This window comes from Sander lucioperca, chromosome 8, assembly GCF_008315115.2.
Source record: "Sander lucioperca isolate FBNREF2018 chromosome 8, SLUC_FBN_1.2, whole genome shotgun sequence".
Lineage (NCBI taxonomy): Eukaryota > Metazoa > Chordata > Actinopteri > Perciformes > Percidae > Sander > Sander lucioperca.
In genome coordinates, this window is record NC_050180.1 from 39309809 (window position 1) to 39324175 (window position 14367).

The 14367-nt window shown below is 42.2% G+C and overlaps 1 protein-coding gene across 1 annotated transcript in view; it reads left to right on the plus strand.

Moving 5' to 3' along the window:
- Nucleotides 1-14367, plus strand: part of wars2 (tryptophanyl tRNA synthetase 2, mitochondrial) — a 30152-nt gene that overhangs the window by 6998 nt on the left and 8787 nt on the right. Inside the window, exons 2-3 of the mRNA XM_031311939.2 lie at nt 9546-9806; nt 14214-14294. Coding sequence (XP_031167799.1) covers nt 9546-9806; nt 14214-14294 — 342 coding nt within the window. The remainder of the gene's footprint in view (nt 1-9545; nt 9807-14213; nt 14295-14367) is intronic.

Below are 14367 nucleotides of genomic sequence, written 5' to 3' on the forward strand. Positions count from 1 at the left end.
TCGTGCCTTTGAGCTGCTCTCAAGTCAACCGACGCTGCCTTTGCAGGAGGAAATGACTGGACTCTTCAGAGAGGAGCTGCCGGTGGAGGTTTGCCACGACTGTTACCATAATTACATATTGATACATTTATGAAGTGTGTGCCGTTTTATTTTTTGCTGCGTTGTGACTTTTATGTGTTTTTTGGGGGGTATTATTAGCTCTCCTGTCAGTCATTTGTTTTCTGCAAGCGAAATAAAATTAAACATGTCCATTGTCAACACAGAAGAAGGAGGAAGTGGTTTAATGAAACGATTTGGAAGGAAACAAGTAGCTCTGACATGAATGTGTTTATCTAACGGTGAAAAAAAGTCACATATGAATTAAGCTTGGCTTTTCCAGCTGCACACAGCTGCTTTAAATGTGATCATGGGCATATTTCAGGCAAACTGCTTTGGTTGAAAGTACAATACAGTTTCAGTCAGTGATACTTGTTTTATTAACTGATTAGTTCTTTTGTGAGAAAGGTAATACAACTGCTGTAAATAATACAGCTGTTTATCAGGCCTGATTTGTAACTTTTTTGCAGACTTTGTTGGCAAAGCAGGGGTCCCAGCGTACCCAGCATACAGGGATTGGACAAACCAAACACATGGTCGTCTGCAAAAAATGTGATCTCGCTCAAATTTTGCCACAACTAAATGCAGCATCATCCGGTCCAGTCAGATGCATCACATTTCTCGTAGTTTACTTGTTAAAGTCTGCGCTTTAATTTTAGTGATCACCTTGTGATTGTCAAAACGGATGACAAAAAACATAGACTGTTAAGTCCTTGAAGTAAATCAGTTTTAGTACGATGTTTTTTTTATGGGCCTTTAGTGTCACATTGTGTAAAGTTTGTAGCTCTTTGAGTTTAACGTCTTGCACATTTGTACCCTTGTTGCATGTGCATCAGCATGTAATATGACACCATAGTTAATACAATATCAGTTGTCGCTGTTTGTCACTTCCCATAAACTAGAAGAGTCATTAAAGCTTCCTGTCTTGAGTAGGCACTGCCCCTCTTGGTTATCTCCCCGGCCGTATTGAAGTCCGGTTCCTTCAGAAGCTGCAGCCTGTTAGGGCTGGAGGCTGGGGCTGCCTCCCCTGCCTGGTTATTTTTGGAGCACCGTCGGGCCCTGTCTGCGGGAAGTGCTGTTTTTGAAGGGCCTCCAGTCCCATTAATCAGCCGAGGGACCCCACGGCGCGAGCGGGCCCCGAGCCCTGGCCCGCCACACTGCAGCGTTCTGTTCCTGTACCCCCGCTCTCCGCACAGTGTGAAACTCAGAGGAACCTCATCAATCTCACCTGTCCCACACGTCAACCGCAGATTTAATCAAACGCTCCTTATGGGCCTTCCCCTCTGCTTCCCCTCCAACACACTCACTAGGAGGAAAAAAAGAAAAAAACTCTTGCCTGGGCTATAGTCACACTTTTATTCTTATTTATTTTTCACATTGCCTCCTCCATCACTTCTTTTTTCTTTCTCCTGCTTTATCCACCACTCCATGTTTTCTTCATTTTGTTGCCTCTTTTGTGTTTTATGTACAGTGCGTGTGCATGTTTTCTCTGTGGTCATATGCACTTTGTTTCAAGCTGTGGTGTGTACCCCCTTTGGCTAAACACACACACATGCACACACACACACACACATACTCAGACACATATGCTTTAAGGGATAAAGGGGGGGAATACACTAAACCCCATTTCCTATTTGATACCTCACTGAAGTGCAGCTCTGTTGGTCGCCAGCGTTAACAGGTCCCAAAGTGACAGAAAGACAGAGATGAAGAAAGATACAGCAGAGTGTGCAGAGGTGTGTCAAGGTGGATTTCAGCATGGTGCCGGTGTTAATGGGGTGCTTGGGGCGCCCAGGACAGAAGAAGAACACTGGATCCTGTGTGTCGGACGCCCAGTGGGAGAGCCGTGAAAATCCTCCATCTTTCGGCCCATCTTGGTGCAGCCACGGTCGGATCTAGAGCGCTTCCACGGCCCACAAAGAGCTGATGGTAACTCACAGCGGGGCAAGCAGCAATGCCCCCAAAGGTGGTTTTTGAGATGTGTTGAAATTGGCGCGGTGAAATGGTGGTGGCTGTCGGCCCCGCTCATCAGCCCCTTGGTGAGAGAGATGTCAGTGGGCCACTCCAGGACTCCCAGGCTCTGATATGATGTATGAGCCCTGAAAAGCAGCCCAGAACATATCTGAGAAGAGAAATCCACTGTTTTGCAAGTTCTAGCTCGACCAAATCCGAGGCTGTGATTAATAACATTGAGCATAACGAGACTGTAGGCCTGGACATGCTGGAAGCTGCAAGTGCTCAATAATATTAATGGCGAATCCTAAATTCAAGTTCTTCATTGTCATATGCACAACCATTACAGTGAAACAGTCGTTGGCAATGAAATTCTTAGTTCACAGGCTCCCTCCAACAATGTGCATACAATTATGTATAAAAAAATAAAATCACATAAGTAAAATTAAATTAGATTCTAAGACAAAATAGTGCAGCAGTTAGAATATAGGAATACAATATAATACTATGGTGTACAGTAATAGTAAATCAGAATCAGAATCAGAAATACTTTAATAATAAAATGTGTATATCTCAGGTATGTTTTTAACACTTTGCTCTAACATAGCATGCTTTAGCAATACATTTAATGCAACCATGTCTTATAGTGACACCAACTTAAAGATTAGGCTCCAATAAGCAGAAACAAAAATCAACTACTGAATGAAAGAAACAAAGAAAAACAACAGCATTTGAGCATGATATTCAGACAGGCCCCTAAACTGTAACTCACGTCCATATATATATATATATATATACACACACACACACACACATACACATACATATATACATAGGTTTGTTTGACTAAAACCCTGCAGAACATAATGTATAAAAGAAGAGCATGCAGTTAGAATGTGTGCACCTTGTGGATACTTGAGACCAGGTGTAGTCCTACACTAGGGGTTGCATGACTTCAGATTTTTCAGGTCTATGTTGTTGGTGACAAAACCATGTGATCAGCGACTAGTCGACGTCAAGCTCGAAACGTCATTGTGGAGCAGTAAAGTCGACTAGTCTGTGCAACCCGTAGTGTACACACCGTTTTCTTGGGCAAACCAAGTGTGATATTGTCAGTTGGAAATAGAAAAATATGATGAATCTAATATTCAATGTTAGCTATTTAGGCTGTCTGACTAAAACACAGTGTGAGTTAATTCATCTTACAAGATTAGTGAAATATCTGCCCAATTTAGCGGTGGGAGTTGAAACCCATCTGAATGCACAGCTTTATAAATCTGGCAAAAAGAATTTGTATGATTCAAGACCAAACTCGACGTTTTATGCGTGTGGTCCCAGTCATTTTTGTCATTGTTACGCATTCTTTTGTAAGGATCTTGCATCCTCAAAAATGATAAATCCAACATTTTTCATTCAGTTCCCACAATGAAGTGGTTCCAGGTCTCTGGAAGACTTTGGAGAGAAAAGGGAAATGTTGTTTTCATGGAATCCTGGAACTAGATTTCCTCTGGATTTGTTGGAAAGTCAGCGTTAACTCCAAAAGATTTGTTCTTAAATTAAGTGAACCCGTTGAATATTGTTTTCCGTTTAACAATGCAGCTTGTACGAAGGATCTGGTCATGTTACTGCTCGTTTGATGGGCTTTTTTCTTTCCACCAGTGTTGATCTTTGATGTGAGCTGTCAGATTCACATGGACAGACACCTTCACTGCTTAACTGATGTTGATGTAGGCAAAAGACTACGACACGTGTGGACATACGTCTATGTTTGCAAACAGCCTCTGTCCCTATGGAGATTACCACACACGTACACGCACAGACAAATTAACTCATATTCCCGGAAAGGTGCTGCAAGTGTGAAAACATGGCCTTTTAGTGTATGTAACCTTCTAGCTGTTGGCGTTAATGTCACACACACATGGTGCGTAATGCATTTAGCATATGGCAGACGTGGATAAAGAAAGCTTTCGTCACCTTCGCGACGATGTAATACAACAGCGTCGTGCCTGTCAGAGTTAAATATGACGAAAGAACAACCAGCATTTCCCACAACTATGTGTCATTAAAAGAGATAGAGAGAAAAGTGAAGAAGACAATTATAGGAAGGCAGATGTAGCTGCTTACCAGGGATTTACTCTTTTATTTCACTGAAATTTTGTCCAATAAAAGGGATAGTATTTTGTTTGCAGCTGCAGATTGAGTCCTACCTGCTGTTGCTTAACTTTTTGTCTCAAAAACTTTTCTTCAGTTCAGAAAAAAATTACCTTTTCTGGCCTCGCTATTCGCCTGGCTCTAGGGATGGCAATACCATTCTGTCAGCTGGTTGGTCCACTAGTTTGTTCCAGACTGAAATTTACTTACTACTATTGGATGGGCTGCCATGACAGTTTGTACAGATGTCCATGCTTCACAGATGATGAATCCTGATGACTTTGTTCAACCCCTGATGTTTCCTCTGGTAACACTGGGAGGTTAACATTTTTGGATCGACTTTTTTTTTGTGATGTGAAGTGAAATTCCTCGGTTAGTACTGGATTGGATTGCCATGACATTTGGTACAGTCATTCATCCCCCCCTCAGGATGAACTGTAACAACGTTGGTAAACTTTTCATCTAGAGCCGTCATCTGGTCAACATTTTAATTTGCATCCGCATGTTAGCATGTAGCTCAAAGCCCCATTGTGCCTAAGTACAGCCTCACAGAAGTGCTAGCATGGCTAAAGACTCTTATTCTTTTTGTATTAAGATTAATTCAAGATGGTATAACGGGATGGAAAACTGCTTCTGTACTGGACTGACAAGTTCAAGTGTGTTGCACCTCTACAGGTGTTCATCATCAGCTGTCAAAGGCAAAACACATGCTCTGACATCACTGAGAGGGGTGTGGCCAAAAGAGCAACATGCTTGGAATACTTCAACCCACAGAGAACAATGTCAACAGTTCTCTGCCCTCAACTCAACTTTGTTCATATAGCATTTTAAACACAATGCAGTTAGTCGAACATGTTGTTCAGAGCAGACAGAAAGAAACAAAACAAAAGAGAACAATAAAAATATAATAAATAAAACTACTATTAATTTCAAGTGTTCTTTTTTGTATGCCAAATTTTAACCTCTTATTTTGTCATGGTTTCAGGACCTCATCAAGATGTTTAAATCTGGTTACAAATTGTTCTGCTTGAAGCCGAACCTCCAACATACGAAGTAAAACACTCAAGTATGTGCATGTTGAAATGAATTCACTTGCACAGGTTTAATATGGCCCGTGGCCAAAGTATGCAAGATGATAATATTTTATTACTCCTGGCTTTGCAGTGCAGTGTTCATGACAAACATTAATTGCTCTACAACATTTGCTGTCTTTTCTGTCATCATGCAGTAGTTGATTTACTTCCTTATGTAACCTACTTAAGCTTCCAACGACTATAGAGGCACATGTTTAAAGACACTTTCCTCTGACCAACAGTAACACAGAGGTGTCCGTCGAAGTAACGTTATGCGTGATGGCGCGATTGCCCAGTGGCTAGTTAGCCGTTGCGTTGACTCTCATTTGACACTCGATTGGCTCAAATGACACCATTACCATGTCTGCATGGCTAATGGCCTCCCTGGGGGCCGTAGCAGAGGGGGAACATGCGTTTGGCGTGTCAGCTCGAGGTGAGAACACACATGAGCCAGACTCTGGGCCCCGTCGGCACCCAAATCAATCCTGACACCTCTTAAGAGGCTCTCAGCATCAATGGCACTCCAGTGCAATTACCCCGTCGGTAATGACATAAGCACCCAGTTCCTTCCTGCCTCTCTCTCTTGCCGGGCAGCAACCAGCTCCCTCAGGCCAGTACATAGAGACTTTTTGGATCACGCTGGCCTCAGAACAGTTGTTATTTGATCCCTCAGGCCTGAGAGATGGAGAAGCTCTGGGCCGAGCTGGTGAGAGAGCAGCTGTTATCTGATATCAGAGCCTGTGCTGAGCCTGTCCCTCAGTCAGATTGAATGTGATGTAGCTTAGCTAGCTGTCAAGATAAGCGATTTCTCAGCAGCGACTGAAGAGGATATCCTCTGAAAGCTTCAGGTTTTAATGATTAGTTATGATAACCTTGAAGGGTGCAGCCGGGAAACATATGATTGCCAGTCAGATTTGAGGTGATAACACAGAGATCCCATGGGTTTTGTGGGGGAGCGTTTCAAAACGGGCTCCTCTATCCAGCTGTTGCTGTTTACAACCCATCAACACATCTTGCGTCAAGCTGAAACAAACTTAACCCCGTCAGAATTGTGGGTCATTTTCTTTGATTAAACGATAGTTACAAAATAAACTTTGAGTTGTAATACCAAACAACTTTAGGATGGATTGCCTTGAAATTTGGTACAAACATTCATGTCCCCCCTCAGGTTGATTTGTAATAACTTTGGTTATCACCTGACATTTCATCTACCGTAGGGTGACCAGACGTCCCCGGTTTCCGGGGACAGTCCCCGGTTTCGGTGACCTGTCCCTGGCTGGAGCTGTCCCCGGAAATGTCCCCAGTTTTCACTGTGACTGACAGACCCAAAATTGGAATGAAAGAAAGAAAACATTGACCAAACGTATAGTCGCACACCCTACACGTGCAGGCTCAAGACAGCCAGAGCAAGCGCTGCTCAGAGCTCAACTTCGGTAAAGTTAGAAAGATATTCACAGATTCGAACTTCCGGGATCAATTACTCTACAGCGAAATGTTATTAAATCACAAACGACGCATATTTCCTACCGCAGTAAGGTAAACAATGAGCTACAAACTCATTTTCATCAAATCGAGCCGTCCTCCAACCTGGAGAAATAACATTGGTCTCTACGAGCAGCCGGCGGTGAGATGGCAGTAAGACGAGTGCTTAGGGACCGTCTAACACCGAAAAGAGATACGCCTACAATAAAAATATTTATTAATTTAATTATTAAATATGGTAGTGTCTCCAAACTTACCTCAATTATAACTTGTCTCCTGCTAGTTGTACTACAGCACTTTCATAACTTTGGAGAATATCTTTTGCCATATTCTTTTTTTTTTTTTTTTTTAATATATGTCATAATTACAAAGAGGCATGTCTCCAAAACTACTCCACACATAGAAACCCCACCCTGCTGGTAGTCTGAATTTGTTTTCAAAGTGCACCAGATTGATGCATTTAAATGTTAAAATAGACAACATTTTCTTACAGGGGAGCATGCCCATGGATTGTGCCCCAGTGCAGCTCTAGGTCTAGTGATGCCCCTTACGTTTACAAAGATAAAAACATTACCTGTTTTGGAGGTATTTACGCTTCTGAGCTGAAAATGTCCCCGGATTTTGTCTCAGAAATCTGGTCACCTTAATCTACCGCCATCATCAGGTCATGTACTTTGGTTTATGACAAAATACCTGCAGAACTAATGGTGTTCTCATCAGCCTCAGCTGTGCTTATTAGCAAATGTTAGCATGCTAACATGCTAAACTAAACATGGTAAACATTGTACTTGCTAAACATTAGCATGTTAGTATTGTCATTGTGAGCATGTTAGCATGCCGATGTTAGCATTTAGCTCAAAGCTCAGCTGTGCCTAAGAACAGTCTCACAAAGCAGCTAGCATGGCTGTAGATTCTTGTTAACATGAACAGTGTAATACTACTTGACCTTACAATTTTAGAGATGGGCGGTTAAATGACTGCTGCTGTGATCATTTTCCAGAGTTGTAAAATCTTAATAGTATTTGGCATCTCATAAGCTTTTCACTGGTACCTGTAGCCACACACCTACAACAACACAGCCCTGTTCTTAATACATACAGGGGCGTTGTTGGACCCTCTGTAAACCTGGATTTTTTTTAAACCTCGTATAATTCTAACTCTTTTTCATGTGGGGGTTCATGTTATCTCTACCACATATTCCACCTCCCCACCCCAACAAGGACATGATCCCTCACCACCTTATCACACCCGGCCAAAGCCACAGCACTGGACCTCTGCCGGGAACTGAACCCCGGCCTCCATGGTGGGCAGGCAAATGTGCGTCACCCAGGCACCAAACACTTTGTCCTACTAACTCCCCAACAAAAACACCAAGTCCCAGTCTGCGTTTTTGTGTGTTTCTGCTCCGTCAAAGCCCTAATCTACTGTGTAACGGCTTTGGTGAAGAATCCCCTAGATTGTGGATGCCATTGCGGTTTCACGTCTCATGACAGGTGCCGCTCTGCTTGCCCTGTAATTTTATAATGTGGTACTCAGTGCCACAAGCAGTGGTTAAGACTCTCTTCCAGCAGGGCCAATTGAAAGCCAAGATTCAGTGGAGTGGTCTGATGCCAGAAGAAATGAGGTGGTCTGGCCCAACCCGACTCTGCAGAAAGAGAAACACAATGTTTGCCCAAAGATACAAACACAACGAGTGATCTCCCTGCTTCTTTCAGAGGGGGGTGAAGAGCCCACTGCTATTCTAGCTCCAGCTCCAGCAAAATAAGGTTATAATGTTGTTGATATGGTGTGCTGCATGTTATATGGTATTTCCGTGGTTCCGCCCCCCCTCTCCTCTTCCAGTGTCTTTCCCCGTTGTGGTAACAGAGGCCTTGAAGTTGGCTGGACGGATGTTAATATTATTGTTGGCCAGTGAGGTGATGCATTCTTGATGCTGGATGTGTTTGGGAGAGAACAGAGGTGCTAGCCATGGAGTTAGCATCTCAGTAATACAAGCATGACCGCTGCTGGCCTCCAACCTGCCAATACTTTAACACTGACACTTCAGTCTCTGCAGGCTTTCTCACTTTTTCACCTTCACCCTCTCTCCGAACACTAGTTTCTCTTCAGTTTTTCTTCTGTTCATTATCGTGTCTTTTCTCTTGTGATCAGTTTTAATCAACAAATCATTTTGAGACAGATACCATAGGTACTTAGATACAGGCTATGAACATCTTGAATTAGGTTGTTTGTTTAAAGTGCTCATATTATGCTTTTTGGCTTTTTTCCCTTTCCTTTATTGTGTTATATATGTTTTTTGTGTGCATGTAATAGGTTAACAAAGTGAAAAAGCCCAAAGTCCACCCTACATCTCTATTGTAGTCCAGCCTTTACTTCAGAGACAAACGTGGTCACTTTGTCACACGCGTTATAATGCTCACCTAGCTGCTAGCGTGGCACGCCCTCATACTCTGCTTCTGACTGGCTAGTAGTCCTTACCTAGCTACTGCGCATGTGCGACTCCCAACAAAGATGGAACAGGTGTGAGATGCCTCACTCTGTAGCTAAAACGGAGAGCTCAACACACAGGGTGAAAAGAGGAGCTGCAGCAATGTGAAGTACAAAAATATGTTTTTTTAAAATTAAACCATGTGACCCTATTCTGGTACAACCTCTAAATACAATTATGAACTTGAAAATGAGCATAATATGAGCACTTTAGCCTAAGATAATCATATGAAAATATCTTGACAGAACATATTTCATTTACAAAGTGCAAATAACCCTGAGCATGTTCCCCTTCTTCTCCAGGAGCCTCTGGGATGTGGGCGCGTATTCTCAGGGATCCAGCCAACCGGGGTGCCCCACCTGGGCAACTATCTGGGTGCCCTGGAGAACTGGGTAGCCCTGCAGAACCAGTATCCTTCAGTGCTCTACAGCATAGTGGACCTGCACTCCATCACACAGCCTCAGGACCCGGCACAACTCAGGAGCAACATCCTGGACATGGCAGCCAGCCTGCTGGCCTGTGGCATCGACCCAGAGAGGGCAGTACTCTTCCAGCAGTCTCAGGTAGGCAGGAGAGGGAGGATGGATGGATGGATGGATGTCTGCTGTGTTTCATTTCAAGCTGGAATTCCCATTTTCCAGTGGGTCCATTACAGGATTTCTTTGCCTGACATGAGATTGTGTTTTCCATGAAACCGTTGCTACACTGGAACCAGTCAGGTAGATTATTAGCCTAATATAGCAACATACTTTTACATTTATGTTTTAATTTACTGTACATTTCGAATGTAAATCTTTTACCATTTACTGCATATGTGCTATGATAAAGATTGTAAACATTAAGAGCGTAATGCTGTGTAGTGTTAAGAAATTCTAAAAGATATGATTGTTTGATGTCTGAGGAGGAAGGAGAGGCTTGGTCCAGTTGAAAGAATTAACAAAAGGTTTAATAAGTCACAAGACTGTTTTTATGTGACTCCATCAAGGAGAAGCATGATTCAGTCCGCTGTTAGCTGCAGTGTAACACTTGCTTTCTGTCTTGTCATTTTCATCATGTTGTTTATTAAATCTTTTGCTTAACTTTCAATTGGACAAAGCCTCTCCTTCCTCCTCAGAAATCAAATGATCACGTCTTTTAGTTTTTCTTAACAGTAGACACCATGTTGATGTTACGTCTGATAACTCTTTCTTTAAAATGTCTGGCTGAAAAGTTCAGAGTTTCTCCTCCAAAATATTGTTATGTGGGCTCTTTCATTTATCTTCCCTAGTCGGAAGTTTCAATAATCTCACTTTGCAATGCCCTCATTAGTGTGTTATAAATGTAGAAAAGCTATTGCGATCACACATGAAGCGCTCTTGTCATGCTTGTGCACACATATGTAGCTCATGTCTGCACATTTATTTCACATGTTCAATGATCAATGCTGCAGTGGACTTGTGTGCAAGTATGTCAGTATTTGCTTATGACTGTTTTTGTGTATGTGCTTTTTAAAGGCAGCTTCTAGTCTCCTTTTGCCCTTCTGCTCTTTTTAAGTTTGTCGTGTAGTGAGTCAGCCATCTTTGACTGTTTATTTACCTGCTGTCGACTCTGCTGTAATGTTTACTTGCCGACATGCCAACTGCTTATTTGATCGCTCCTGATTCTTATCTCCACTCTACGCTCTGTGAAATTCACAGGGGCTATAAAAACACACGCAACTATAAAGCAGCATTAAGTCCAGCTTTGGCCACATGAAGAAAGTGAGAAGGATAATGACATTCTTAACATTTGCAGCACTTCAGCAGATTTCAGGTTTAAATTCACAGTGAAGAACAGCTGTCTGTTTTTCTCATGATACTGTGTGTTTTCTTTTCTTAATCACTAGTTGAGTAGAAGTTGAAGAGTGTGTGTGTGTGTGTGTGTGTGAGTGAGAGAAAGGTGTTCAGTCCATCTGTGTTTCTCTGGCGCCCCCCCAACCCCCCCCAACCTTCCACTACACACACACACGGCCCTATTTTTATTCTCGTTTAGCTTCATGCCACATAACTTGGCAGCAAGACGTCCCTCCTGTTGAACACGCCGGCTCCACATGTAAAAATACGACGACTGGCCAAAGAAAATACTCAATACTCAACTTCATTGAAAAGAAAAAAAAAAAAAAGCAGCAAACAGAGCTGGTGACGAGCTGAAGTCAGTGGAATCAAAAATGAAGTGAATGAATCAGCAGAATCCTGAGTTTTATTGAAGAATCGAGAATCGAGATGGATTTACTGTTCTCTAAAATCCCATCTTCACAGGAGTTGTTGCCATGGCTGCAGTATAAATCGCCATCAGGGTAATGCCCGTATGATCCCTAACATTAGCATATCTCTTGTTGCAGTGAATTCTTGCAGTGCAGCATGAATGGAGACCTTGTTCTTCCCAAGCTTTAAAATATCATGAGTTTTATTGCACTTCAAACCATATCCATCCTTTTCTGTGCTGACATCGACATCTGTCCCATCTCTTGTCTGTCTGCAGTGTGTAATAAATACCGGCCCCCTACATGTTCGTCCGAAATCCTGGTTTATGTCCCTGCTGTCTGCTGTTGACGTCACGCTGACCAGAATGCTTTTCAAGCAACAAGAGAAAGAGGGAAAGGCAATATAGCCGGCCGTCCATAAACTTTAATTTGCAGGATATTTCCTGCCCCTTCCACACACACACACACACACACACACACTCTCTTGCTCACACACATTTTTTTTTTCACATTCAGGACAGCCTCCATGAAAGTGGATATGTTGGAGTTAATTTACCACTGCCAAATGCCCAAGCTACACCACATTAACATTCACCCATTCATTTCTTCACAACATGTTATTATTCATTTATTCAACCACATGTACATACCTGCAAACTAGTCCCTTTTCGGCGAAAATCGCTGTTTTGAATGGGAAAATGTCATCCACGTGAATCGTGTAGATTTGGTTGTGAAAACAACGCGCAAGACCGCAACAGAACACCGGCTGCTAGGCAGCTAGCAGAGAGGGTTGAAGCTAGGTAGCATAGGTAGCTAGCAGGTAGTTTGCTAGCAAGCTGTCGTTGCTATCGTAGCTAGGGCGGTAAAAATGGACAGCAGCAAACCATCAGTAAAATGTTAGCTCATAAATGCTCTGGTAACCTGGCTATGTAGCCTAGCTTGCTTACAATGAAATGCAATGTCCGAATGTCACGATAGTTAACACTACACTTGGCAGCAGGTAACGTTAGCGTATCGTTAGCTAGCAGCTGGATTAAACACGGTTAAAATGCTGACAGCTAAACGGTGTAAAAGTCTGTCTGTATTTCACTATATATATATATATATACATACACACTGAACACAATTATAAACGCAACACTTTTGTTTTTGCCCCCATTTTTCATGAGCTGAACTCAAAGACCTAAAACTTTTTCTATGTACTTTTGTGTACATGTATTTTTTTAAGGAGTGTTTTTGGGGCATTTTAGGCATTCATTACCAGGACAGCTAGAGACGTAAAATGGGAGAGAGAGGCAGAATGACATGTAGCAAAGGACCGCAGGCCGGAACCGAACCCTGCGGCCACTGCGGTAAGGACTGAGCCTTCGTACATGGGGCGCACGCTCAACCAGGTGAGCTGTGCAGGTGCCCCCAAAACTGTTTTTTTTTTTTTTTTTTTTCAATAAACTCATTAAATGAACAAATATATCACCATCACCCAAACAAAACACAAATTCACGTATCTGTGAAACAACAGTAGCAGATGATGATGTCTGAGCTTTAGGGATGGATCCATCTCCATGTTTATTAGCTGATTTCTGACTTTCCCCAAATAATAGGCAGGAGTAACTTACCCTACTAACCCCTAATGTGACCACAGCTAATTCAAAATCCAGGATTGTTTCATGTTGAAGTCATTGATACCCACACAAATTCATACTTATGTGTAAAAGCGTTGTTTAAAAGAAATAATTATTCTTATTTTCTAAAATTTGTCATAGATGTACATAATTAATTAAACATCTAAAGCAAATGGCAAACAAATCAACATATCAGCACAGACAATGGATGAGTCCGCTCTGTTGATATCAGGAAATGCATATTCATTTCTCATTTTTAGTTTTAACTTTCCTGACCGTAAACACAGTTGTGACCAGGTGCACCTGTCTGTGTAAAGAGTGGACAGATGGGGAGAAGCAGTACTCTTCTCTGCCACTTGGAGGCGCTATGGAGTCACCCTCCTCCTGTCCTATAGCAGACCTTTCATCCATTCATCTGTGTTTGTTTAAACTGGCTGTTAAATTTATCTCCTTTTTTATCTCTTGAATGCTTCTCTGTGGTTACGAGTTTTGTATTTTTTTTTTTTTTTAAACTGGTCTAAATAAAGTACAACACACAGACACACATAGAATACACATATATTATTTGTCCATTATGACTTTCTATATTGATTTTTGAACACATACATTCTTTCCCTAATCCAGCCCCACACAGACCAACAGTTTTATAATATATAGAACATAAAAAAGAGAGAGAAATAAAGAGACTACAACAAAGAGAATGAAAGAAAAAAGTAAACATCAATTGAACAAACTAAAGCAGCAACAAACACTCCTTGTGTCAGAGTGTTAGTTCTTCACGGTTCTTCTACACGGGCATCAAACAGTGTTGTGCAATGTTTCTATCTTATAGTCAAGTTCGCCCGACTTTGGGTTACTAATTGACGAGTCAAATAATTTGCAGATGCTTGTCAGTTAATTACTCTTAGCCCTAGTCGTAACATATTAAAAGAGTAAAAGTAGAATATAAAAGATCCAAAAATGAACTAAAACAGGACCAGACCTTAAATTTAATTATTGTTATCAAGGACAAATGACATATGTGTGTCTGTGTGTGTGTGTGTGTGTGTGTGTGTTTTTAAGCCAACTATAACAGTTGGTTTTTCCCTGACGGTGTCCCTCACCTCACCCCTCTCTGGACCCTGCAGGTGTCCGAGCACGCTGAGCTCTCCTGGATCCTTGGCTGTCTGACCAGCATGCCCCGCCTCCGACACCTGCCGCAGTGGAAGGTTAGACTCTTAAAATTTCCTGCAGCAGACACTCACATGCACATACAAATGAGCAGTGAGCAATTCCAGAGGC